This window comes from Gekko japonicus, unplaced genomic scaffold, assembly GCF_001447785.1.
Source record: "Gekko japonicus isolate JY-2015 unplaced genomic scaffold, Gekko_japonicus_V1.1 scaffold2981, whole genome shotgun sequence".
In the NCBI taxonomy this organism is placed as follows: domain Eukaryota; kingdom Metazoa; phylum Chordata; class Lepidosauria; order Squamata; family Gekkonidae; genus Gekko; species Gekko japonicus.
In genome coordinates, this window is record NW_015161501.1 from 125848 (window position 1) to 150079 (window position 24232).

General features: G+C 41.7%; 2 protein-coding genes across 2 annotated transcripts in view; one reads left to right on the forward strand and one right to left on the reverse strand.

Moving 5' to 3' along the window:
• Positions 1-5749, forward strand: part of ARHGEF38 (Rho guanine nucleotide exchange factor 38) — a 70065-nt gene extending 64316 nt beyond the window's left edge. The window contains exons 12-14 of the mRNA XM_015429210.1: positions 684-882; positions 4371-4633; positions 5564-5749. Of these exons, the coding sequence (XP_015284696.1) occupies positions 684-882; positions 4371-4633; positions 5564-5749 (648 nt within the window). The remainder of the gene's footprint in view (positions 1-683; positions 883-4370; positions 4634-5563) is intronic.
• Positions 5750-12779: 7030 nt separating this feature from the next.
• INTS12 (integrator complex subunit 12) overlaps positions 12780-24232 on the reverse strand; it is a 23862-nt gene continuing 12409 nt past the window's right edge. Inside the window, exons 3-7 of the mRNA XM_015429209.1 lie at positions 23346-23498; positions 22093-22280; positions 18086-18245; positions 16802-16954; positions 12780-13385 (exon numbers count right to left, since the gene is read on the reverse strand). Of these exons, the coding sequence (XP_015284695.1) occupies positions 12804-13385; positions 16802-16954; positions 18086-18245; positions 22093-22280; positions 23346-23498 (1236 nt within the window). The 3' untranslated portion in view covers positions 12780-12803. The remainder of the gene's footprint in view (positions 13386-16801; positions 16955-18085; positions 18246-22092; positions 22281-23345; positions 23499-24232) is intronic.

Consider the following 24232-nt stretch of genomic DNA (forward strand, 5'->3'; position numbering starts at 1 on the left):
TGTAGCTTGAATGCAGATGGGCTTTGACCCTGTTCCCTATTACACACATTTGCCCAAACAGAGATACAGTGCTTACACATGTGCAAGCTTATATGCTCATAGGCACTGTGAGCACACAGGAAGAGGCAGATTTGGCATAGTAATTTCTGTTCTTCCTGTACATATCTTGGCCCTGTACACAGCATCGGGCTTTGACTATGCATGCAGCAGGATGAGGACATTAAATACACTGAGGTTGAGTGAGCGATGAATGCACCTTTATATTAAAAAATAAAATAAAATAGAAACCTAAGACAGCAAAGAAAGGCCTGGAATGGACTTTCTCTCTAGTGTGTTCATCTTTTTATGTGCATGGCATTTTGACACAAAGGAACATTCCACAATTGTATCTCACTCTTCCTCAGACGCCCGCAGCCTGGAGTGGTACAGTCACATCTCACTACTACCTCATTCCCCTGTGGGTGTGGACCAGGCTTTAGATTTTGGCATGGTGGGTCCATTTTCAGGTTCCTCTCCAGCCCTGCATGATAGCGACTTGCCTTATGGAGGAGGCTGGAGGAGGTATGGAATGTGAACACTTTCATGCGGTATAAAATCTATAGAACCTGAATATGCTCATTGGCAGCATGTCTGTAGACGTTCTGGCTCCAACAACTTTTTTTGTTTTACTGTTCCTTTTTCAGATTGAATCTCCACGTCAGACTGAAAGCCACAGGTCAATCATCTTGTCTACGTACAACTTGGATTTGCTGTACCAAGCCAAGCGCAAATGCAATGCCACCCAGGAGCATGATATTGATCTATATGAAGGAGAAGTGGTGGCTATTGTGGAGCAAAAGGATCCTTTTGGAAGTGCAAGCAGATGGCTTGTTGACACTGGAAGTAAGTCCCTTTACGCAGTTCACTACAGGGGTATAGCTCTTCCAGTGAGTGTTTGTGTACTCAGCACTGGAAACACAGACCAAAATTAGAACTCATCAGCAGGTATATCAGCTCCCCAAAGAATGTATTTACCTCTTTCATTGCAGATGCACATATAATCTCTCACCACATCCAAAGAAATTAATATCGTGTTGGCATAGAAGTACCAAACAATTCCTAATGATGCTTGACTATAAAAATGCCTATGTGCCAAGGGGTAACCTACTATAGGCCATGACCTGGATGGCTCAGGATAGCCTGATCTTGTCCGATCATGGCAGCTAAGCAGGGTCAGCCCTGGTTAGGATTTGGATGAGAGACCACCAAGAATACAAGGGTCGCGCTACACAGAGGCAAGCAGTGGCAAACCACCTCGGAATGTTTCTTGCCTTGGAAACCCTACAGGGTTGCTATAACTCAGACGCAACGTGACAGCACTTTCCACTGCCGGCCTACTGCAGCGTGCATGAAATTGCTGGAAATATGTTTGTCTGTAATGTTATGCCCCTGGTCAGAAATCTGAAAAAGAACTGGGATGTGAAACAAAACTTAATATGTTTAGATCAATATTAAGTCAAACGATGTTATCTTTAGATTGTAATGATGAAAAACTGATATTGTTGATGATATGAAGTAATTTGGAGCAGGGGTGGAAGCATTGTGGGAAGCCATTGGAGGGAGGGGAGGAACTGGGAATGGGGTAGACAATTGATAGAATGAAATGTTTTATATGTTGTATTCCTGAGAAAATAAAATTTGTTTACCAAAAAAAAAAAAAAGAAATCTGGAGAAGCCAAAGATTCTCCTTATCATTTTGCAAGATGGGTGGATGGTGGAATAACACATGGTACACACATGTTGGTGAGTCTTTATATTCTGTGAGTTTCCCCCCCCCTGCATATTGCAGCCGTTGGGATTGCAGTTTAAAGCGACACACTACTGCAGGGAGAAAGTGGCTCTCTAACTCTTTTCCCATGCATCTTTCCCCCACCTTTTATTTCCATTTGGAAGAAATTATAAGTATCTGTAAGTTTTCTCCAGTGCAAGTAGAAACAACTGCCTAGGAGCAGGAATTTCTGGTGGGGGGAAAAGGCACAAAGCTACAAAGGGGTCACTGCACAAGCCTGCTCTTTTGAGTCACAGCCCTCCTGGCTAAACAAATATCCTTGGAGAACATAACCACAGAACTATATATAAATGTCATTACCAAGGGGTAACTGAGTGAGTTTGCAGGAGTCAAAACAAGAACGAGTCTTGTGGCACCTTGAAAACAAATAAATTGTGCCATAAGATTTTGTGTGCCAGAGCCCATTTATGTTACTTTTTTTGTTTTTATTATTTTTGTTAAGCTGCCTTGGGCAGGTTCCTAGAGAGACAGCATAAAAATTGTCTAAATAAATAAATGCACTAATTCTGTGATAAACTACTGCTGAGAAAATGGACATAATTAGGAATAACCAGAGAGAAGAATCCACAAATAAAAGAAGCCCATTTAGGTGTTTTAAAGAATGCTGAAAGCTCTAAAACTATAGGGAGAAGGTCTCTGGGATCTCTACTCGCTAGAAAACCCATCCTTTTCTGACTCTGTACATCTCCTTGCCATGAATCTCAATTTAAACTGTTTTACTCCAATATGTTACTTGCCATGACTTCATGAGACTCTTCTTTCTAAGATTTCGTTTTATAACCACACCCTTTTCCGTCTTCCCTCGGCTTTAGATTCAATAAAGTCCCCAGAACAGGAGTGCTGTTTCCTCAGAGACTCCACTTTTCCTAGTCTAGAGATGGTCTTGTGTTCAGCAGTCAGTTTTGAAATCCCTCCCTGGCTGAACACCTCTCCTACCAGTTTTTCAGTCTGCCTGATTCACCGCATGCAGGAGAGCCAGTTTGGTGCAGTGGTTAAGTGTGCCGACTCTAATCTGGGAGAACCGGGTTTGATTCCCCACTCCTCCACTTGCGCCTGCTGATGTGACCTTGGGTCAGTCACAAGCTCTGGCACAGCTGTTCCTGAAAGAGCAGTTTGTGTCAGAGTTCTCTCAGCCCCACCCACCTCACAGGGTGTCTGTTGTGGGGAGGGGAAGGGAAAGGAGTTTGTAAGCCGCTCTGAGACTCCAAGTGAAGGGCGGGGTATAAATCCAATCTCCTCTTCTTCTTCGTGATGCTCTCTGGAACTGGCCAGCTATTGGGCTCTCCAGACTATGCCAGAAGTCAGGCACTGTGAACTGTCACAGCAATCATGATGTCTTTCTTAGCCATTCTGTCTGGTTCATCTCTCAAAAAGAATTCTACCTACCTTCTTTAAGAGGGGCTCAGTAATGAAACAGATGCTTTGCAGTCCCAAGATTTTAGGTACAAGCCATGGCAACACCAGTGAAAAGGAAGTTTTTTGTTGTCGTTCAGTCGCACAGTCGAGTTTGACTCTTCGCGACCCCATGGACCAAGTCATGCCAGGCCCTCCTGTCTTCTGCTGTCCTCTGAAGTTCACTCAATTTCATGTTCGTTGCCTCGATGACACTGTCTAACCATCTCATCCTTTGCCGTCCCCGTCTTCTTTGACCTTCAATCTTTCCCAGCATCAGGGTCTTCTCCAGTCAGTGCTCCCTTCTCATTTGGTGGCCAAAGTATTTGAGCTTCAGTTTCATTATCTGGCCTTCCAGGGAACAGTCAGGGTTGATTTCTTTTAGGGTTGACTGATTTGATCTTCTTGCAGTCCAAGGGACTCTCAAGAGTCTTCTCCAGCATCATAGTTCAAAAGAATCTATTCTTCGGCGCTCGGCCTTCCTTATAGTCCAACTCTCGCAGCCATACAAGACTACTGGGAATACCATTGCTTTGACCATGCGGACTTTTGTTGGCAGGGAGATGTCTCTACTTTTTATCATGCTGTTTAGGTTCGTCATCGCTTTCCTCCCAAGGAGCAGGCGTCTTTTAATTTCATGGCTGCTGTCACAGTCTGCAGTGATCTGGGATCCCAGGAACGTGAAGTCTGTCACTACTTCCACGACTGCTGGAAAAGATCCTTTTCTTCCTGAGACCCCAGCAAACTGCTGCCTATTAGAACAGACGAAACTGAGCTAGATGTACCAACTTTCTGACTTCATAGGGCAGCTTCATATGCTTCTATAAGTACCAAATCTTGCACAGGTAACAGTTTCCACAATTTGCTGCTGTTGAACCGAAAAGCTTTTGGTGTGACCAACCATGCAGAGTTATTCCCATCTATTCCCACTGGGATCACTCTGCATGAGATTGCACTGTGAGTTTCTTAGGTAACAAAATAATTTGATGATCAGTATAATTTGCGTCATTTATTCTTTTTGCACTGCATTTCTGAGTGGCGGAAGTTTGGCTTTTAACTTGCAATAAACAAAGACTCCTGCTTTTATCAAATGACTGTAAAATAATTCTTCAACAATCATTCTAATCCATTTTCCCTCCTCCCTACTTAGTTTCAAAAGGATATGTTTATTCCTCCTTCTTGAAACCCTATAATCCGGCAAAGATGCAAAAGGATGCTGGGGAAGCCAGTTTTTGTGACGGCGACTTTGATAACATCAGCCTCTTTGTCTCTTCCCGGCAAACGGAGAATGGCTGCACCAAAACCGCAGGACATAAGAGAAGTGACAGCGGCTCTTCCTATAATAGTCTATGTGAAAAGTCTGCAGTTAATGGGACAGAGACGGATAGTATTTACGAAGTGGATGACCAACACGTAAGAAGGTTTATCTTTCTTGTCTGAGGTAAAACTGGCCCACTTTAGAGCACAGGATGACAGGGCCCAAATTTAGAAGACTGATTAAGGTCATATAGTTAAGAAAAGTGGTACTTCTGTGTTGATCAGACTCTGTATAAGAAGCTCTTAGTATGTTAGATCCAGCACAAGGACTGTGCGGGGACTACAGAAGGATCTCTGATCTTGCCAGCTTCCCCCTCCCTCTAGCAGACATTTCTGATACTGGGGAATTTTATTCCTGGACTCATGAGGATTAATAGTCACATGGATTGGGAGTCTGGAGAGAGGAAAGGGGGCAAAATCACTCCTGTCAGCAGTGCTCTGCTGATGGAAGAGACAGGAAGGAACGATTTCACCCTCTTCCTGCACCTTTTCTCACTCCCCTTGATGGTCACTTTCTTCTGCTAAGACATTTCTTCCACTACCCCGGGTTTTCCACACCTACCATATTCTCTCATGGATGACAGGCTCACTAAGTCATTCTCCCATTCTGCCTGAAATATGCAAAAAAACCCCCAAAACCCCTCAAATATTTGGTAGTTCAGACTCATTGAAAAAGCTGACGTCTGAAACTTCTGGATTTGAAACTTCACCCCCTCTCTCAAATATTTGGTAGTTCAGGCTCATTGAAAAAGCTCACGTCTGAAACTTCTGGATTTGAAACTTCAGCAACATACTAACATATAATAGTGTATCACTTGTCAGCCAGCATGCATTCTCTACACTGTTAATCTAATCTAGGCAATTGCCAAAGGGTATGAGTGAGTCGATCAACAGGCTAAGTCCATTGTACTCTGATCAGTTTCTCTGGATAGTTCTTGGGTTTGTATGAATGTTCTGTGTTTGAGATTAGAGATGTCTCATTTAGTGCACAGTGAAATGACTCTTCTCCTTCTGCTCCTCCCACAGACGTTTTATGCAGTTCATGCGTTTCAAGCCAGGAGTCACCAGGAACTCAGTCTTCAGGAGTATCAGCGGGTTCGGATCCTTCGGTTTTCTGACCTGAGTGGCAATAAGGAATGGTGGTTAGCTGAAGCTAAAGGACAAAGGGGATATGTGCCAGCTAATTATCTTGGGAAGATGACATATGCGTAATGAAGAACATCAATAGGACATGAAACAGCACGTTGGCACCAAAGACTTTATTTTTGCATTTCTCCGTTTCTACCCTGTGTGTTTTTGTATCTGCAGAAGGACATCCATCCATTCCAAAATCAAAAGCTGAAGACTTTATAAAAAGGATATGTAAGGCTTCTTTCCATTCCCTTCCTGAAAAGCTTGCATTGAAGAATCTTCACTCGTATCCTTGTTACATTCCAGTTACAGCCAGCCGTATGTTTCAGGACAGTAGAAGCATTCAGCTATGACATTCACTTGGGTATCCTTGGCAAATATGTATGTCCCAGGGCTTGGAGATCTCTCAGAATTTCAACTAATCTCCAGACTATGGAGATCAATTCCTCTGGTGAAAATGGCTGTCGTGGAAGGTGGCCTTATAGACTGCTGAAGTCCCTCCTTCCCCAGGCTTCCCCCAAATCCCCAGGAACTTCCCAACCCAGAGCTGGCAACCATAGTCTTAACCTAACTTACTTCCAATAGCTGAGCTAGTATGGTATAGTGGACAGGGTGTTGCACTAAGAGTATCAAGGCCAGGGTTCAAATCCCCACTCGGCTATGAAGTTAATTGGGTTACCTTGGGCCAGAACTCCTTTTTAGCTAACCTGCTTCACAGGATTGTTGTGTGGATAAAATGAGGGGAATTCTGCATGTCTCTTGAGTTCCTCCAAAGAAGGGCGGGTGAAAAATAGATGGATGAACAGATAGCTAATTGTCATGAAGGTAAAATGTTACCCAGTAAGGGCAGGGTAGAAAAATCCCATATTCTGGAGGACAATGAAGAATCCACGCACAAATGAAGTTTTTCCAGCTTCATACATCATTGGACCTCGGCTTGCAGTCTTCAAGAAGTATCAAAACTTTTTTTTAAAAGTGTGAAAAAAGACATATTTTATGTCGTTTGAGATGGATGGACTCTAAAAAAAAAGCAGGAAATGTGCAAGATCCTGTTGCATATTTAATTCTAATTCTACTGTATATAAATATTTCAAAATGTTACCAGCTGGGGAGGGCGAGAGAACTAGTTCATGCCTATCATATCTCCAACATTAAATTCAAAGCGAAATGTACCAGAATGATTTCCAGCTGGAATCGAAAGCTTTCCCATTTAGTTATTCTTGAAGGTGAGGTGACTAGCGGTCCTTCCCCATCTGAAGTGCACTGCACCAGGGCTGTCCTTCTCAGTGCTGCTGCTATGAAAATGGTTTGGGATTTAACCCTCATCCTGACACCAAATCTGCTTTCACACATTTGGTGCTTTCACTATTTATATGAATTCCCAGAACAGAACACTGGAACACGAGGATCAAGGGAGCAGCTGGGATTTATAATTATCAACCAAAAGTAGCATTTCCAAATCTGTGTATCCAAGTTCCGCAGGCCTGACACTGTTTGCTTTTTCAGAGGCACTGCACACGTGTGCAACATGAAGGATGGAACTAAGGCTCAACAAAAATGTGAAAATGACGATTTCTTAATTTGACTTACATTTTGAAAAACAAACACTTGAATCTGATTTCCCAGTTTGTTAAAGACTAGCTAAGGAGAAAGCCTCTCCTCTTTTGTGCCCTGGAGAGCCTTGCGCTCTGCAGAGAGCCATCTGCTGGTTGTCCCCGGCCTGAAAGTTGCCGGTCTAGCCTCAACCAGCGCCAGGGCCTTTTTGGTTCTGGCCCCAGCCTGGCGGAACATGCTTCCGAATGAGATCAGGGCCCTGCGAGACCTGTTGCAGTTTTTCAGGGCCTATAAAATGGAGCTGTTCCGCCAGGCCTTTGGTTGGGGCAGTGGGCGTCTACCAGCTGGCCTCCCTATTGCTGCTACATGAGACCATCATGGCTTGGCATCAGCCCACTTATTTTTCCCGGCTGTAGTGACTGGAATTAACTGCATTGCACTATCCACTTTAAATATTTTAATTACTTTAAATTTTAAACTGGTGTGATTGTATTATTTATTGTATTAATTTAGATTGTTTGCATTTATTGTTGTGAGCCGCCCTGAGCCCATTCGTGGGAAGGGCAGGATATAAATTGAAATAATAAATAAACAAATAGGTGGTGTGTGAGAGAAAACAAGCAATGAAGCGGATAGCTGACACATGCAAGAATCAGTCTTGCAATGCACAGAACATCAAAAAGTACCAAGTTACAGCAAATAGTTCCTATTACTTCATTGAGAGCATTTGTTTAGTCTGAATGGAGCCATATGTGATTACCTTATGTCATTAAAAGGCATATGGTGGACACTTAAAGTGTCTGAATGTGAACCTTACTGGCGACTTTCCCAATGTATCTCGTACCCATAGCTTTTGCATTTTGCCACAAATTCAGTGTTCGTGCCAATGATTCTGTTATGCCAGTAAAGTTCAGTAAAATCACAAGCAAAATGTGGGGAGAATGAAACATAGCCTCAATACAGCCTACCTTTGGCTAGCTGCTATGATGATCCCAACGCCTACAAACTGAATGGAGTAAATTGAGTGTCCGTATTAGGTACACTATGTTTTGTTAATGTAAACAATTTGTAATGAAGGAAAAATCAATGGTTGGAAGGCTTCTTTTTGTCATGCTTTACATTTCAGAGTTCTTCAAGCAGACCTGTCCCCCCAGTAGTAGCTGAAAGCTGTAGACAGCTGAATTGTGTGCAAGGGGCTAAGACCCACACAGGGATGAAGCTGTTGTTGTAGGACACAAATTTCAGAACATTAATGATTTTTAGGATCTCAGTTCTAAAGTGTCTGTCCTCTTTACATTATCTGGTTTTTCAGGGTCATTAATGGATTAGTTCAACCTGGAAACCAAAATCAATGGCTAGTTAAAGGTACTTGACCTCTAGATGTCTTAAGAACACCATTTCCTTTTGGGTACAATGTTAAAACCTCTCTAGGGAAAACAGGCTTCCATGTTATTACATTCCAAGTGGACTTGAGGTCTAAAAAAGGCTAATAGCTTTCAATAAGTGACCACCAGTGGAGTCCATAATAATGTATTTGTTGCATTCTCAGTATTCACTCTTCAAATGGGTTTACAGGAGCCCTCTAAGAATCTACAGCTAATTGAATGTACATATTCATTTATATAGAAAAACAGGCGGAATCTGTAAACTAATATTAAAGATAGGGAGCTAGATTAGGAGGGTTGTCGGGTCCAAACTCTGTGAAGGCTGCTTAAACTCATACAGAAGGAAATTTCCATTATGTGCAGGTCTCCCTCCCCATCTCAGCATTGCGGGGAAAACTGAGCCAAGCAATATTATCCTGTGGAATAAAAGAAGCCCTTTCAGACTTGACATTTGGCAACCCTAACCAGTAGTAGAGATCTTGGAAAAAAGTGAGATCACAGCAAGGTGATATGATTGGTCAGTTTGCATAGATGAGGGTTGTGGTGGAGGGGGTATTATATTTTGATTTGAAGAATTGAGGTTAATCAAATTAATTGCAACCACTGAACATAATATAGGAGCGACACAAACAGGGTAACTATGCAACTGCATGACTCACCAGCACAGACTGTGTTCTGAACAAAACTGTCAAATTGAGATGATTGCTACTGAGACTCAATTTTTTGCCTTTGGTAAACAAGCATCTGTATAACTTTCTTATTCGGATGGTGCACGCAGACACAAAATGTACTTATTCCTTCTACAGATGTCTGTATTCCCATTTCTTCACAAGGTTCCATTTCAATCCTAAAGAGTGATGTTGCATTCATCAAAGCACAAATAGCTTACGCCCCTCCACTCCAAACACCTGCTACAAAGACAAATTGCCAGAGATTTATCACTGTGAATTTTAACTACAGCAATATTTGGGAAACAAGATGTTTGCTTTTAAATTACTGTAATAAATCTATATTTTTACAAATATTTGAGTCTGACTTTTTGCCATGTAACTATCTTACCTTTGCCCTGACCTGGGTGGCCTGATCTCACCAGATCTCGAAAGCTAAGCAGGGTTGGCCCTGGTTAGTAGTTGGATGGGAGACCACCAAGGATGTCCAGGGTTGCTACATAGAGTCCAGCAATGGCAAACCACCTCTGAATGTATCTTGCCTTGAAAACCTCTGGGATCTCCATAAATCAGCTGTGACTTGACTGCACTTTCCACCACCACCAGTTCTCTCACTTAAATCCCTTAGCAACCTGGTATCCACATTCTTAAAGGACCCCCTCTCTATCTGAGCCCAGGCTACTGCTATTCCAGTAGTGACTTCTTTCTCTTCCCCCTGGATACGTCAATCGTGCTGTCTGGAATGTTGGGCCTTTACTGCGGTAGCCCCCATGCTAGGGATCAGCCTTCTGGTGACTGCCAGAAAGCACTTACCTGTATGGCCTTTAGAAAGAACTGGTTAATGGGGCTTTTAGGGATATGCGTTCAGATATTTCTGGTCCAAATATTTATCTGAAAAATCCCTTTTCAGTATTTGGGGGGGCATATTCAGGTATCTGGGTGCTATTTGTGATCATCAGGAATACTGGGTATCAATTCCTGAAAAAAACTGGAAATATTTGGGAATATCCACAAGTATTCAAGGCTGGAATTTTAAGGCTCCCAGACCTGTTTTTCTTCCATTTTAAAGTTTTCCAGGCAATAGGGAGAGTGAGGGAAGAAAGCTATGGAATTGGGGAAGCAGTTCTGTGCAGGAAATATGATGTCAAACATGTCCTTGACATGCATAAAGGGGGAGGGGGGAGTCATAAATATCACTGGAACAAGAGATGTTAGGAAAGTAGGAGTGCCAGTGGTGAAGGGCTGCTGCTTCTCCTGGGCTTCCACGCTGGCCTTTAGTTTAGCTGGGATTCTGTGGCTTGACATTGGTTGTGTTGAGCTTGCATCAGTTTTCCTCGCTTAAGTGGATTCTGCTGGGATTCTCTGGTTTGACATTGGCTATATTGGGCTTGCAACAATTTCCCTTGCTTACTTTGGTTCTTATGAGATTCTCTAGTTTGGCATTGGTTGTGCTGGGCTTGCTGTACTGGCTTATGGCTCTGCTGGGATTCTCTGGTTTAATGCTGGTTCTGTTGGACTTGCTGGTTTTGTTTGCAGTTGGAAGCTTTGGGCCAGTGGTTGGTCTTGTAGGTTCAGTTACTGACTTCTTTGAATTTCCTTCCCCCAACAGGAAACACTGAAGACAAGTTGGATAGCTGGAGGTATTCAGGGCCCATAGCACTGGAGCCCTTTGTCCAATTTACTTGAAATGGGGGTGGGGGAGAAGGGTCCTTTACCGGACAGGCAGCACTAGGGCTTCTGCAATATTGGTTTCATTTGGATGAAAAACAGCCATTCCAGCCCCAACTCCCAAGGAATAATGGAACCTGAAAAATTCTGGAATTCTGGGGGGGAAAAGAATCCCAAAATGATACAGGGGACGCGAATACCCCTCAAAAACCATTTTTTGTTGTTGTTTTAGGTACACACCCCTATTTTTGATGAATAGTGACAATGAGGACAATCTTTGCTGTTTTGGTTACTGCATTTATTCTAAAGGAAAGCTGACAACCTTTTCTGGCAATTTTTAAAAGGGGGTGTTTACTTCCTCCTGAGAATACAGGTCTGCCCATTGGTGTTATGCTGAGATGATAAGGGGGTTGACACAAAAGGCGATTCACTGCACACATAGAGAGCATTGGAGAATGTGTGCACACTCATTCACCAGCAGAGAGGAACGGCACTAAGAATGACATGACTGGCAAACTCTGTCTTTCAGGGGAGGAGGCCACGGGTTGGACTTGCTGGCTTTGGAAACTGCATTTCTTTGCCTGGTGAATGGGAATAATCAGTAGGAACAGTGATGGTGGATTTGCTCCTGTACCAGTGGTGACCACTGCTTCTGGCGTAGAATTTTACTCCACACAGGCTTTTTTGCTTCTTCCCTTGTGCTTCAGGCAGGAGTTGCCTAATAGTTTAGCTCTCTCTCCCCCCGCCCCCGGATAGAGAACCCCCCAAGCCCTACAGATTTTTCAACTACTGCATTAGATGTAGCTATTAGTGGGCATTTTAGAGGTACCAGATGTGAGTTAACACAGTCTTTTGGATACTTTACAGAAAGCATCACAAAGGGGAACATGGGTGGGTGCAGGAGGCTCCTTAGCAGAGCATTCCCACTGATTTTAGTGCACTTAGGAGGGTGCAATTCTGTTTAGGATTTAATGGCCAGTTCATCAGTCATTATCTCAGCCTTTCTTAGTATGGCTTGGGTGGAAATAGCAGGACCCCACACTACCTGTAAATAGTTACAATGCAAAGAGCTGTAAAAAATGAAACTATTTCTTCTCTAGTGTATACTGTTTATTATATACTGATTACTATGTATGCTCTTGTCTTGGATAGCCCAAATCTTGTTAGCTAAGCAGAGTTAGCCCTGGTTAGAACTTGGATAAGAGACTACTAAAAAAGTCAAGGGTTGCTACACAGAGGCAGGTAATGGCAAACCATCTCTGAACACATCTTGCCTTGAAAACCCTATGGGATCACCATAGCTGGCTGTAACTTGATGGCAAAAAAGTAATGTTTATACTGCTCCCTTTTTCAGGAGGAATTGATTTAATTCAGGGTCATCTGCTTTTATGTATACCCTTCTCTTGGGGGGGGGGGAAGGTTTGTCTTACATTCAGGACTATCTTCATTTTGAGTAAATATGGTATATCATTAGTGGAACTATTGTTTTAATCTCTTGTAAACTGCTTTTGGGTCTCTACGTGCTAGCACTCCCATCTACATCTGAACACTACTTAAGAGTATTTTTTTTTTTAAATAAAAGACACATTTCCATACTAGTTTTCTGCAGAAAGAAAAATTTCAACTTGCTTGCTGTTATTTTCTTAAGTCCAGTGTGCACCATACGGCCACCGCTTGTTAGGTGCACAGAAGCCTAAACAAGTGCTAGAAATATGAAATAACTAGGGAATAAAGCATCACTAAACCACTGCTTGTATTTGTCTCCCTCTTGCTACCACCACATAAAAGCATTAACGCAAGTTAAAGATCTGACTTTATTACTCAGCTCAATTGGTACCAGGGTTTGAAGACACAGTTTTATCACTTCTTTAATTTCCTTTGAGCAGCTTTTTTCTTGACCATCTGTAACCTCTTCATAGCATTGAGCTGTGATTCTTGAGAAGTAGGACCCTTCACGGATGGCGACTGATTGCCAGATTCTGTGCTTGACTTGCTGGTGCTGCTTCCGCTGCCGCCTGCTGTCCCACCACTTCCATTTCCACCAGTTGTCTGGCTGCTGCTGCTACTGGGAACTGAACTGCTCGGACTCAAGAGTCCTACTTTGCTGACATTATCGCTGCTAACTGAACGACAAAGACCAGTTTTCCCCAAGGTCAAAGGCGGCAGGGGCTTCAGCTGAACAGCGGTTGTGCTACTGTTAGGGGATGCTATCTTTGACCCTAAACCCACTTTAGTGGTTGCCAACCCGGACAAACCCACAGGTTTCTGGTTACTGGAGGCTGTTGTCGGCTTGCCACTGGTGCTCTGCGTTGTAGATCCCATCTTTGTCGTCGATGGACCAGCAGAGGATGTTTTTGCTGCAAATGCAGCCCATCCTGTGAGGCCACTGGTTGAAGAGGAAACAGTGGCATTGGAGTTGTTGCCAGAAACAGCAGCAGAGGTCTGAAATACAAGCAAATTCCACATTAGCAACAGAAGATCCTTTCTGAGCACAATCCAGCATAATCAACAGCAGGAATAACAAGTCATGTTCTTGTCATTATACCTATTCTTCCAATAACAACTGAAGAGAAGATGGATGTGGATTTAAAAAAATCCAAGTAAGTCAGTTCCAAGGTTCTTCTTTCCCTTTCCTCTAAAAATTAAACAAGCTCTCACATGGCACAATGCTTCCTTGCCACATGTACAAAAATAGACCGCAACTGAGATGTCAATATTTGTGAACTGAACAAACCCAGCAGAATTTGTGGTTATTCCGGTCACTTTTCCATTACTTAGTGTTACCAAGGCAGCAAATGGTGAATATTAGACTTTAAGGAAATCGTATGATCTCGGGGGAGGGTTGTTTTTTTTTAAATGGATTTGTTGCCATTTAAGAGGCATGTATAGCTAACTGGCTGTGTGCAATGATGAGTTACCAATGTTTGTTCCTGCTTCTTACAGTCATTAGAGATCAATAATCTGAGAAAACATAACAAAGAACTCTTCTGCACTGCAGTCCATTCGTTGCCCAGTGTTTGGGCAGTAGCCAGCTTTTAAGCACAATCCCCAAGCAGTTCTACAAGTCCCATAGAAACGAGTGGCAGCATGCTCATGAGTACAAGACTCCCGTTTGGTTCATAGGCATTTGCACAGATAAGCTTCTTGGTGCTTTCTATTCCTCGGTCTCTTATGGTCTGTTAAAACTACTGAATTACATGCACCAGCGGGTTAGGCCTGGTGGTGACAAGTTCTCATCCGTTCCTTGTGTCACCTTTTATAATCTCAAGAGAATTTGTGCAGCTAAACAAGGTTTCCTTCCTTGACAGATAGGAAGGCCTAGAACAAAAGTGGAATTTGAGGGGAGTGGTGTGGGGTGAAAAGGTTTTTTTCTTCCTGATTATTGTCCTTGAATACTCCCCCAGCTCAATGTGGGATACCGGGGGGGGAGAATCGCCAAGAAAATATTTTTTCATTAAGAAAAGATTTTGCTCACTCAAAATGAAGATCTTTATGTAAACATCATTACATAATGATAATCCTGTGCATAGGTATACAGTATATTTTCAAGGATAAATTTATTGGTAATTAGGGTTACCCTGACCTGGATAGCCCAGGCTAGCCTGATCCTGTTAGGTCAGCCCTGTTTAGTACTTGGATGGGAGGCCACCAATGAAGTCCAGGGTTGCTATGCAGAGGCAGGCAATGGCAAATCACCTCTGAATGTCTCTTGCCTTGAAAACCCAACGGGGTTGCTGTAAGTCAGTTGTGACTTGACAGGAAAAAAAGATTAATTTTGTCCACAATTAATTTGCTATAAAGATTATAGCATATTGATTTGTCTTCTCCTCCGTGTGTGTAATTTATGTGGTACTGTGGTGATGTGGTACGGAAGAGATCAATGTTTTCAGTATTATAAAATTTAACTCAATATCCACATATGCTGCAGGTAGTCCTGATGTGACTCTGAGACTGTCCAAATAAACATTCCTCGCATGCTAAAAAAAATTGAGTTTTCTCTTTAAGAAAGCATAGAGTGCAGAAGTTTGCAGCTGTCTCTCTGTAGTACTTAGGTACATTCACAAGTTTGCTTATAGAAAACTAATGCATGTATACTTTTAGTTTAAAACATGCCACAGTACTACTTTAAATGCCGTTGGAAATTATGCATTTAAAATGATTAACGCTGTAAATTAGATTTAATAAGAGAGTCCTGCGTGTATTTCAATTTTTCCCAAACTTATTTTTTTCTGGGGAGAAAAAGGCTCTCCCTCACAGCTTCAAAATTTCAAAAGATTTTACATCTCTACCTTCTCTCCTCCCACCAACAGATAAAATCTGTGAATCTGGCAGGAAACTGACTCTCTAGCTATACAGTCATATTTTATACCTGGCAGAACAAACATGTTAGCCCAACCTTGGCAGAGAAATCCAGGAATCCTCTCCTGCAGATTTGGAACTAACTTTCTCTAAAATAACTGTGCAGAAAAACCTAGTTTCTTCCAAATGGGAACTGTGTCATATTAGGAAAATGAAAACCTGTGAACTCCTACAAAGGGCTATATTTTACTTTGGCTGTTACAGTTCTCTTTCTGTGCATTCATCAGTTTTGGGTTAAGAATTAATAAATTTATTCCCCCCCGCTGCCACTTTTACTTAGCAGGTGGCAGGAAGGGTTCAGTACTATGGGAACTACTTGTTAGGCTGGAGCAAGAGTAATGCTGGCTGCATCTTACATAACCATGCCTAAGAAATGAATGAATTTAGGCCATAGGTGTTCCCTGGGGATAGCTCAGACTAGCCTGATCTCATCAGATCCTGAAAGCTAAGCAGGGTTGGCCCTTGCTAGTCTTTGGATGGGAGGCCTCCAAGGAATTCCAGGGTGGGAATGCACAGGCAGGCAATAGCAAGAACCTCCGAACATCTCTTGCCCTGAAAACCTTACGGGGTCACCACAAGTCAGCTGTGACTTGATGGCAACAACAACAACAACAAACAGCAGACAGGGTAGCTTGGCCATCAGGCATAACTTCTATGGGTTTGCGCACGTAAGCCAAAATCCTTACTGCTCTTTCCCCAGAAAAGTCCCAGAATGGGACACATTCCCCAACGGGCTATATTGCATATGTGTTAAGGGGAGCAATCCTGAGTCGTTTACTCAAAAGTAAGTCTTGTGTTATTCAATGGGGCTTACTCGCAGGAAAGTGCCCTTAGGCTTTCAGCCATGGTCTATGAAACTGGCAGGGGGGAGGATGGGGCTAGCGAGATTGGTGTGTTCTGGCCATCCCAGGCCAGCTGTCACATGACTCAGGTAGCACCAGAACTTCACTCTTCCCCATCCCTTCCAGACTTGGATGCATAAACACATGCTCCATTAGATACGGATTGCTCTAGCTGGTTGCAGTGTACAGTTCAACCACATTCAGCTTACACTCCTGGGCTGGCCATGGTTCAGGAGTTTGGAGGATATAAGCCAGCCAGCTGTAGTTAAAACAACTCAGTCCAAGGAAGCAAGGAAAAGAACTGTCTTACCAGATAAAGCCTTACAGACACTATATTTTTACAGGTTATTGAGGCTAAGAAATGCACATATTTTCTGTGTGAAACTATATTTCATTTATCATTTAAAATACCAGATACAAAATTATTTTTTGTAAATTAAGGAGGCTTTGTGTTTAAAGACAGAATATATATATAATAAGAGAGTCCTGCATCTGAGAGTTCTATCATCTGCTCAGACTGACTGGCATAATGGAGTGTGTTTCGATTTTGAAGATTTTGAATTCTAATTAGGGGAGCCAATTTTATAATGAGAACACCATCTAAGCAAAATACAGAAAAATGCATTTTTTCCCCACACAACAGTTTATATACAGCACCTTGACCTCTGTCCTCTTAAATGCTAAAAAGGTTGTTGTGGTGTCCAACTTTAGCTTAATCTCTGGCTTCTTTGTCAGTGAATCTTTCACAGCTGGAGCTACTGAAACTACAGCAGGGGCCAGCTTCTGCGAAGGCTTCTGTGTTTTCTGAGCCTGTGTAAATAACATAACACATTCTTACCTTATGCTTTCAAAAATTGCGAGAATTTAAATCAAAATTAAAACCAAACCAATATAAAAGCAAATAATTTATCTGTTAAACATTCTAACCGGTAACACCTGGAAATAAGGAATCAAGGGACAAAGTAGGTATGAGGGAAACTGAAGCTCAAGACATGTGAGATTTTAGGATGAGTAGAAATACTCATTTGAGGAAAACACAGGAAGTTAGATAAGTCGGTCTTACGACTGGCTTAATCAAATATTATCTTTGAAGATGAAGTATAACACAATTTCAAATAGTTAATTGTTCAGGACAAGGATACTTTCTTTCAAAATACCATGATTTTAAAAAGTTCATTCAGAACTTATCTACTAAAATGATGCTTCGACTAATCAACTACTGTTCATCAGTCACTATTGTAGAAATAGTAAACTGTTTCACCTTGGGAATTATTAAGGCAGCTCACATGAAACGCAACAACAACAACAACAAAAGTTTACTGTGGGAAATGCTTGATATTTACAAAACTCAGCCCAGTATTTTTTACTGTTTCTCATCAAAACAGTAACTTGCAACAAACATATCAGGACTTAACTGCATTGAATATCAGCTTTTTCTAGCCAAGTCACTTCTTCCTGTACTTTGATGACTTTCCTTGACTTTTAGAACACAAATTAACTGGATGTTCTTTGATACAGGCCAAAATTTTATGTCATTACATTAAAAAAAAATAACAGCAGAGACAATATACCGGCAGACTTCAGCCGTTCTGTGGACCTGGGGGATTCCACTCGGACTGTGAGCAGAAGGGGGGGGGGGCAAGATCAGCAGTTTTTCTCCCAATTTTCTTTGTGAGTCTGCTGACAAGCAGAAGGAGGAGGAAGAGGAGGGAGAGGAAGATGTTGCCAGCAGTGGGAGGCTGTCAGGAGGAAAAAGAGATTTCCCTGTCTCTGTGATTCCTTCCAAATCCTGTGTACATGTATGATACAGGAAATGCTATGCACCCAAACAACCCTCCTTACTGTAGTTCCCATTCTACACTTCTTTTTAATTCCACATAATAACTCCCCTCTTTAAATACTCTCTGCAAGTGTCAGCAATCCCAGCAAACCACCTCTTACCATCTTTTTCATTTGCCTGATGCATCGAGCGCAGTACCACACTAGGCGAGGATCATTCACCTCCTTGTCCGTCACCTGAGGTTTATGGCAATCTTGGTGGTAGAGGTTATGACACTCCTGACACTCCACTAACTGATTCCCAGAGGTTACTGTCATTTGTCTGCAAAGCACAGAGAGTTCAGAACAAATTAGCACCGTCTTTTGAAACAGGATCTGGAACCTTCCACGTCTCTTCTTAAGATTACTCTACAGAACTCTGTATACGGGAACAGCAACCAAAGTACAGAAGCTGACTGATACTACAAGCAGCTTGCAACAGTCTGCATTTGGACACAAAGGATAGAAAACAAGAAAGGGGAAAAAGAAAAGGTTATAGAAGAAGGGTTGGTTTTTATACACTTTTCTCTAACCTAAGGAATCTCAAAGCAGCTTATAGTCGCCCTCCCTTTCCAGCCACTTTGTGAGGTAAGTGGGGCTGAGAGAGCTCTGAGAAAACAATGACTGGCCCAAGGTCACCCAGCAGGCTTCATGTGCAGGGGAATCAAACCCAGTTTCCCAATTAGAGTCCACTGCTCTTAACCACTATACCACGCTGTCTCTCTATAGGCTGGTTTAGGTGACCTCTTCACCAAGTACAGGATGTGTACATTAGGGAAACATGATCTGCAGTGTGATCCTACACAGTTACACCCTTCTATGTCCATTGATATCAGTTGGCTTAGACAGGGGCCACTTTGTTTAGGACTGTACTGTATGTCTTCCTGCCCTGCCCACAGATTGCAACTGTCCCGCTGGGCATCCATCATGGGTGTAACTTCACATTCAACATACTTCCCACATAGTTCAGGAATCTCCTGGGCTAGCTGGGTCTATGCTCAAAGGCCCGGTGCAAATGGCATGCTGTGTTACTGATGTGTGTTCTGCAGTCGGCTGGCACCACGAGGCAGCACAGATAGATGAGGCAGGATATTGCTCCCCCACTGAGCACAGCCTATACTTGGGCAGAAGGTAATTGTATTTAAGTAATGGGTGCAATCAATAAAGAAGGTACTGGATAGCGAGGGTTTCAACAATGAAGGAGAAGCCAGGGTAAAATTAAAATCATAAAAGAACGGAAGGCCACAAAGAGACTTCAAAGCTTGTAAAGGACGTACGGGGGAACGAGCACAGAAAAATAGTGTACAGTTATGATAATGGCCTGTAACATGAGAGAGATAATCAAACAACAACTGAATTAAAAAGTTGTGAAAAACTGCAACAACAATTACACATGCAACTGGTGGCACAAATGACAAAATATGTTGCTGGTGTCGCTGACTATTTTGCACTCCTCCCTTTAAACAACGACTAGGAATATAAAATAGTCTAGAATTAGGAGATGAAAAAGCCGAAAAGGTTAGTCCTGCAGTTATGCCTTAAAGGCATAGGGAAGTGGATAAGGTCCTTACATTGTATGGGCTTCTGTTGGAAAAATGAGTTTATTAACTGTGGAAATATGTCTTTGAGGTAATCAAACACTATTTCCCTAACGACTTCTTCTTTTAAATGACAAATCGGGTTGTTTCATTGCTAAGCTGCTCTTGCACATAGCCTCATGGTATCAGTATACAGGTAACCATGGAAACTCTATTTGTAGATGGGTAAGAAAAAGCAGCATCTTATTCCTTTACATGATAGGGAAACAAAGACTGACAGTATTGTCCAGATGGCTATGGACCATTCTTAAAATGGCCTAGTTGATATATACATTTTAAAAAATCTTTTTCAAATTCTGGAGTACATGCAATGTAATCCTAAGTATGTAGATTCAAAAGTAAGTCTGATTAAGTTCACTGACACTCCTTAGTAACTGAGATCAGGGACTGCAGCCATAAAATTAGAGTCTCACTCATTTTTTTCAATGATGTGGATTAGGAGAATCGCCCAGCTACATTATATTTAGAACAGTCTGATCTCCATATTTTAAGAACCATAAAGGGTAATTGTGGCCTAGTTTAAACAAAACAAACAAAAAACTAGAATGTATTTTAAACTGGTCTTGAAGTATTCTGTGCCTTGGGGGGGGGGGAGAGAAGTTAATATAATGCAAGATGATTAACAGGCTTTTTGTAAAGGTGTGCAAGTTTCCTTCCATAAAGCTCCCTTTTTGACAGGCCGGATGTCATTTGAAAATCACACAGAACATTTCGCTTCTGAATATTTAATTACACTTGGAAGCTATACTGCTGGCTTAAAACATTTGTTAAGCAGAACAGATCTTCTGAAGTCTCTCTTCTGGCTGCCACAGGGATTCTGACATTTCTGTTCATTCTGGTACTGCCAATTTCATACTTCTACTTAACGCAGTTACATACACAATTCTGAGTGCTGAAGCAAAAACTGTTGCCTTCAGTCATATTTACTCAAGAGCAGTCATTTTTAAGTTGGTAATACTTAGGGGAAACTTCTGAAGTAAGTAACTGAAAAACTCAGAACACTATTCCCTTACTTGGCAGAGTGAATGCTGGGAATTTATTTCTTTTTGGGTTTTTAAAATAAATTTCAAATGGTACAGATGTGCAAAGCATAACACTCAAGCTGGAAGTCACGGCACCTTCTGGCAATCCCTACTGGGATTTGGACATTTCAGAGACGTGGCTAATTGCCCGCTCCACGTCCCAAGCCCTAGAATTCCCCGGAGGTCTCCCTTCCGATTACTTGCCAGGGTCGGCCCTGCTTAGCTTTCTGAAATCTGACAAGATCGGGCTTGCCTGGGCTATCCAGGTCAGGGCAACTGGGCTAATTTTAATCAACAATTTGGCAATTTTATTCACTTTTCTAGACAATGTACATGCCTGCATTTTCAGTCAGTTGTCAGGATTGCATTAAAAAGCTATTGTTGAAACTCCTAGATTATAAAGAACATAAATAAGTAAATAAATTCCTATTAGCACACATTTTTGACAGAGCTGAGTCATTTTTTATGATCGCCACCCCCTCCTATCGCTCACTTATGCAGCCAAAAAGAAATATACCAAATCTGTGACTCAAGAAAGTGTCTAGTTTAACAAGTTTGTGCACAGAACACAAATCAAGGAAAGTAGGAATTTCTCAGACATTTCAACATTATTTACAACAATGAAGTCTATAATTTAACAGTTTTTCACACCTTCATACACAGGCAATATGCCTAGTTCTGCTGATGTCAGTATGATTCCTGATGGCAGTTTGGAATGCTATTCTGATGCTTGTTAATTGTTTACCCAAAATAAGTTCTGCAAATATCTTTATGGTCAACAGAACGCTGAACTCAGAAGTCTCTTCCTGAATCTTAATAAAAAGGATAAGTATCCATATTTTACTATCCTGGGACAGCATCTCTACAGTTACATTTATAAATAGTTAAAAAAAAAAGTAAATGCTTACTACAAAAGATTTATTTTATCACAGGAACTGCACGCACTTTTCACTCATCATTTTTAACTAGGGTGAGCATTACTGGCTTCTTTTGTCATTTATTTTTAACTACCACCAAACGCAATGATATTTCTTTGGACACATTCATCCTCATTTGTAGCCTGATCTTATGCAGTGTTTGGCATGATTAACCACATTTTTATTTATAGGTATGCTGACTTATGGTGACTCTGTAGGCAAGAGATGTTCAGAGATGGTTTGCTGTTGCCACCTTCGCATCACAACCCTGCTTAGCTTCTGAGATCTGATGAAATCGGGCTCGCCTGGGCTATCCAGGTCAGGGCAAGCACACTTAAATCAATGCACTTGCACATGCCTAACATCCCATAGAAAAAGCTGAAAAAAGTTTGACATTTTTTTATGTATATATGATTTACAACCTAATGAAAAGATCTTTCCTTTCATGAACCAAAGTTTATGGTGGGAAACCCAGTGCCAATATTACTCTTCAAAAATGTGCTTAAAGCGAAAAGTAACTACTATTCAGAACCAGCATAAAGATAAACTATGCTCTTCACAACTGGCAAACAAACAAAATTTATGCAACGCACCGACAGACAACACAAGCCAAGCCCATCTCCATGGCAAAATCATCAGCACTGGTTTCTTCAAAACTAGAAAGATCTGGCATGGCCAAATCCTTGCTAGTCTGGACTGTGATTGGAGAAGAACGAGTTTCTGGTTTTTCTAGCCTTGGTTTCTTTGGAAGATCAACTCCTTCACTGATTTCCAGCTTTATCTATATAAAAGACACACACAAACAGAGCTGATAAGTAAACAAAAGACTGGTTTGCAAGCAAAAATTACCAAATGGTGCATTACAAATTGACACTATATGCAAAGTATATTACATTCATTAATCTAGGCACATACTCCCAAATTCTGGATGGCATGAGGCACTGTGAACTTTACAAGCTAATCATGAGAAATGTATTATTCTTGCTATGACAGAAAGTGTATTGGCAAATTAAAAGCAAATTGCAACCGCAGCTTACAGTATCTAAAAGGAATACTTCAGGGTTTTTCTTCATGTAAATTTGCACTCATTTAATATTACCTTATCTGTACTTGTTAACAGTTCTTACAAAGCAAAACTGACAAAATTTAAAGTATGATTCATTCTTTGCAACAATATATAATAAACAGATTAACGCCTCACCAAACTTGCAGACTGGTTAAAACAAATGCTAGCCTTATAAGTAAGATCAGTTTTTCTAGTCGATAAGTAGCACATCAGTTCTTAGCCCATTGGCAAAGAAGGGTGCAACTCTGCTTGGGACTCTACCGGAAGGCTTACCAGGCTTGTGGCTAAGCCAGGATTTGAACCAGGGCTTTCAGGTTCATTACTCATGCTTTTAACTTCCATGCCAGCACCAGGGAGATGCAATTGTGCTCATTCATTAAGCAGAAGCCCCACTGTCAAGCAGTCAAAAACAGTGGTGGGTAAAGTGAAGATGCAAAGGGAGGTGAAATAAACAAAAGCCTAAACAAAATTAACATGCTCCCTTATCAGCATGCGACACTGAAAAAAAGCAAAATAACTTTGCTGGGCACCCTTTGAAAACAAAGTGATCTCCACGGAGGAAAAAAAGCACACGGCTCACAGTTCTGAAAGCAGCAAGCAGACAAGCAATTAGCTGAATAACATATGGTGAAAATACAGCAAGCAGAGCAGACTGCACTCGTACCCAAGGATTAATGCTACCTATGCTGCATAAAACAATTCACCAAGGGCCACAGTTTGAACTAATATGTCCTTTGTAAAATCCCCCAGGAATGTTTTCACCATAATCATGAAACTTACTTTATCAGCAGGCCTCTTTTCTGCTTCTTTTTTCACCTTTTCGGCAGCAACGGGTTTGCCATTATTGTTTCCCGAGGGAAGGCTTGAGGAAGCCTTTGGCTCTTGCTTAACAGAAACTGGCTTTGTAATAGACACTTTGGGCTGATCTACTTCCTGAATAAAGCAAAACGAGCATGTTATATTATAGCAACATTTTAGACATTTGCTACTTTTGAGTTCATAAAACTAAGCAAGCTCCACATTGTACTTAAACTTTCTTAAAATATTGCCTGAATGGCATTTTTAACAACTAAGGCTAGCCCACCAGCTGTGGCCATTCCCGAAGAAAACAAGCATTGCCTTAGTCACACACGCCTTGGTGACATCTAACATACTCTGTGCAGCCCTTGAATGTCACAGAAATGTCACCTGATGCAAAAGAGTGGTATAATTGGGACCAGCAGCAGAGATTATACCAAACAAGCCTTATTCCAGCTATACTGGCTTCCAATTGTTTCCTGGCACAATTCAAGGTGCCGTTAATAAAGCCCTAATTGGTTCAGGCGGCACCAAATACGTGACGGACCATCTCCACCCATTATTACCTGCCTGGGAGCTGAGATCATCAAACGGTGTTCTCTAGCATGAACCAGTAATTATAGAAGTCACAGACCTAAACCTGCAGAAGGGCTTTTTCAGCAGCCACCCACGGATTATGGCACTCTGTTCAAGCCTTATGACGGTGTAGGAAGATGTTTCTCTTTTGGAAGGCGTTAAATTTGGAGTAGGAATGATGTGAGTAAACAGAGTTGATGCTGTGTGTTTTATTAATGCTATGGATCATTTTGGTTTCTGTACCTCACCTTCAGCATCTGGTTAAGACAGATTTATCTGTTTACTTCACTTAC